Below are 3,830 nucleotides of genomic sequence, written 5' to 3'. Positions count from 1 at the left end.
GGTAATTGTTGGGAATGAATATTTTAGCCCAGTAAGAATTGTTTATTGATGTCTCATTCCCTTCATATTCTGTGATACTTTATTAATAAAAAAATTAAAAATTTAGGCAGAAAATTATCTTGATATTTGTGTATTTCACTTCAATATACTAAATGCTAGTTACAGTTACAAAGAATATGACTGCTGAAGTTAAAAATTCAGATTATTAGCTTTAAAAAGAGACCAAGCTTGTGAATTTAATCTAAAGGGTTCAACTTCATTTAATTTGTGCGTACTTTTTAAGGCGTTTTATGGTATTTTATGCCCGAAGGTTAAAATCGTTATTGAAAACAGGCCACTCTATAGATGAAGATGCATTTCCTGCCATATCTTGGAAAACTTCTGATCTGCTGTCAGAAGCAGAGCCATCCATGTCTGCACTCATCACGTCAGATTGATATGAGTCTGTAGGTTTCGATCACATAAGCAGCGGAACATGCATCTGTCACAGAGCACGGCTCATTTCGAACAGGGAACTGGGACTTCAGGATATTCAATCTGAAATAAAAGATGCATTCTATGTTTCGACTGTCATCTTCGGTGTGGATGATTTGATCCACATAGACTAAAAGAAATCTTGGCATGACTTGCTTTCTAGTTAAAACAATTCCCCTGCAGGCAGCGCAGCACGAACAGAGACAAATCCACGATTGAAACCCACTCTGTTTATCTGTGAGCTTGAAAGAGGAGCATCTTTGATGTTCTTTTACAGCTTGAAATTCTAATTGTACCATGTCCTCCTGACTTCCAGACGCTTTAGACTTTCTGTGTTGTGTTATCTAATGCTTCACTGAACACAAACACTTAGCACTGCCCAGTTTCAGTGCCGCTATAAAACCACTGCTGATAGTTTTTCACACAAGGTGTCACACTTAAAAGGATCCCTGATTAGTTGTAACATTAGACTTTATTTAATAAACATATATTTTAACTGTAAAATAAAGACTGTAAAAATACTGTAGGCTGTTTAGTTTACTAAATTTTTAAATCATATTTTAATTCGGACGAAGCCATTTTATTTATACACAAAGCATTCTGGGTAAATGATGACGTGGATAGGTCCTCGGTGCGAGGCTGCTAGCGAGCTATATCCACCCTGAAGGTTAATCTTGGACAATATCTGATGATCGACTCTTTTAAATGAAACCAGAGAGCGTTGACAGAGAGGAGAAGGTACCTCAGCTTAGCCTGTTAGCCTTCGCGCTAGCGCCGACACTATATTGCCTTATATGTATTAGCTTTGTGCTAGTGCGACAAACTAACAAGCTAAACTGAGGTCCTCCATCCATATTTTCAGTTCCAGGCTGAGTCATTTCTACCTTCTCCTCTCTGTCAACGCTCTCTGGTTTCATTTAAAAGAGTCGATCATCAGATATTGTCCAAGATTAACCTTCAGGGTGGATATAGCTCGCTAGCAGCCTCGCACCGAGGACCTATCCACGTCATCATTTACCCAGAATGCTTTGCGTGTAAATAAAATGGCTCCGTCCGTGTAAAATATTTTTAAACTTTTAATTTAAAAATGATAAAAACTAAACAGCCTACAGTATTTTTACAGTCTTTATTTTACAGTTAAAATATATGTCTATCAAATAAAGTCTGTTACAACTAATCATGGATCTTTTTAAATATAGTATGCCATTAGAAAGGGAGTATTAATGTTTAAAAATAATTTGCTGTGTTTGTATGTAAACAACTTTAGTTGACTATATTTCAGCATCCATGTTTTCTGTTATTTTATTTTTTTGTGTAGTGTTTTTATCAGAAATTGTGTTGTGGTAAAGCAGGCAGGTTGYGAACTGAAACCTGATGGGGGCTGGCTGTAACTTTGCATGTTGCCTCCGTGACTCCTTGTGGCATTCGAGGTGCTTTGGTTTTGTTCCCAAAGTCTCCGAACCATTTTAAGTTAGCTTGGGATTGTAAATTGCCTCTGCGAGCACGCCTTGTTTTCCGTCTCTCTGTGTTAGTCCTTTGATAGATTGGCAAAGTGTCCGAGGTGTACCTCGCCTCACCTCCAGCTTTCTATAACCCGAGGCACGGTGCGGCGGCTGTATGGACTGATGCCTTTTCTAGATGGAATCTGAATTGCTCCTGCACCTAAACGGGAAGATAACATCCTTTTTGTTGTTTTCAACTCTGCTTTGCTTTTATCTTTAAAAAAATAAAACAYCCATCCCCATGTCAGCTGAAATTTGGTCAAATATAAACCATTTTATTTTGTGAAAGCCTTCGTGTACACAAGACGGCTTTTTGTATGCAATCAGTTCAGGTAGACAAATAGCCCTGAGCTCTGTGTCTCATGCTTATATGACTATGATTTGATTCAGGATGTCATTTGAGATCCATAACACAGCCTGAATTGGATCATGTCCCAAGTTTGCCTCTCTAGGACGATGCTCTGAGAGTCAGCCCAATTGTACACAAACAAATAGTAACCAAAGAAATGAATAACGGCATTGACAAATAAATAAATCCAGCTGGTTTTATGCATTATAGAGGAAAGACATGTCAGATAGGTTGAATGTCTGAGGCAGACCTCTTCAACCACCATCATCAAAACACCAGCTGAATACATATTCTGTTTTTAGTGACTTGTGTTTATTTTTCAGCAAAGGGCAAACACTGAATTAGTGTTCTTTTTATGAATTGCACAGCGTGTGATCAAAGCGTGCATCAGCCTTTGGGAGCCGTGGCTAATGGAGACTCTCATTATGAATGACCGAGAGCAGGKCTCAGGTTTGAATTGCCTGAAGGATGAACAGAAAAAAAACCCACTTTGTCACTAATGTCTCCTGTTGGCTTTGTTCCTCCAGGTTTTGATGACCGGGACACAGACCTGTTCCTGTGCGACACCAACACTTGCAAGTTTGATGGGGAGTGCCTAAGAATTGGGAACATGGTGACGTGTATCTGTGACTTTAAGGTAAGACTCCTGATTCTTGTCACACTGCAGGATTGGTTTAACGAGTTGACAAAAAGCACCTAATTAAAAATCTACTATTTGATTTTTTTTCTATGTGTTGAAAGGGTTGTAGGTCTTTTATTATTACTTTTAGTTTTATAATTTTAAAACCTCTACCATTCAGTATAATTCAGCTGTAACTAAAATAAKGTGGTAGTTTTTATATGTTAAATAGAAGTCTGGGAGCTGAAATCTAGAACCAGATTCTTTGGAGACCGTGAGGTGTTGAATGTCATTGAGCTTCACTTGATTTGACAGGGATTTTTGAAAACGACTTTACTGTCTTGGGTTCTTCATTCAGCAGCTTTGTATGTTTTGTTTTTATTATTCTTATTATTGCAGTGTATTGTGGTTCTGGGCCAGACATGTTTAGATGAGTATTGAACATGAAAATCCATAAAGACCTGGACACAACCGGAATACTCAACTACAATGACAGGATCAGTATTTGTCCTGTCTGTGGGTTTAATACAGTGTCTCATTTTGTGTTTGTTTATCCGTACCATCAGCAAAATATCTCATGCATTAAAGATGGATTTTAATGGAATTACAACTTGTAGTCAAATTCAAGATGGCCACCACAGTTCATTGTTTATAAATCAGTCAGTTTCAAAGGTCATGAGCTAAAAGGATGCGGTAGTTATTGAGAGTCATCTTCTACTATGCTGATCGCTAGCATATCTCATGAGACCTTATAATGTACAAGAGTTGACTAAAAGGTCTGTAACTTTGGTATTTCTTATGATACTGTAATTTTATGGGGTGCCATTTGTAAAGTTACACAGTCAAAAATTACCACCAGTATTTTTTCTTTTATTTAGCCTTTTAT

General features: G+C 37.7%; 1 protein-coding gene across 1 annotated transcript in view; it reads left to right on the top strand.

Annotated features, from left to right (window-relative positions):
• Positions 1-3,830, top strand: part of tmeff2a (transmembrane protein with EGF-like and two follistatin-like domains 2a) — a 152,085-nt gene that overhangs the window by 12,266 nt on the left and 135,989 nt on the right. Inside the window, exon 2 of the mRNA XM_014015248.1 lies at positions 2,853-2,962. Coding sequence (XP_013870702.1) covers positions 2,853-2,962 — 110 coding nt within the window. The remainder of the gene's footprint in view (positions 1-2,852; positions 2,963-3,830) is intronic.

The sequence above is a fragment of the Austrofundulus limnaeus genome, unplaced genomic scaffold, assembly GCF_001266775.1.
Source record: "Austrofundulus limnaeus strain Quisiro unplaced genomic scaffold, Austrofundulus_limnaeus-1.0 Scaffold125, whole genome shotgun sequence".
In the NCBI taxonomy this organism is placed as follows: domain Eukaryota; kingdom Metazoa; phylum Chordata; class Actinopteri; order Cyprinodontiformes; family Rivulidae; genus Austrofundulus; species Austrofundulus limnaeus.
The sequence above is the reverse complement of the archived record's forward strand: the minus strand, read 5'-3'. Positions and strand labels throughout refer to the sequence as shown.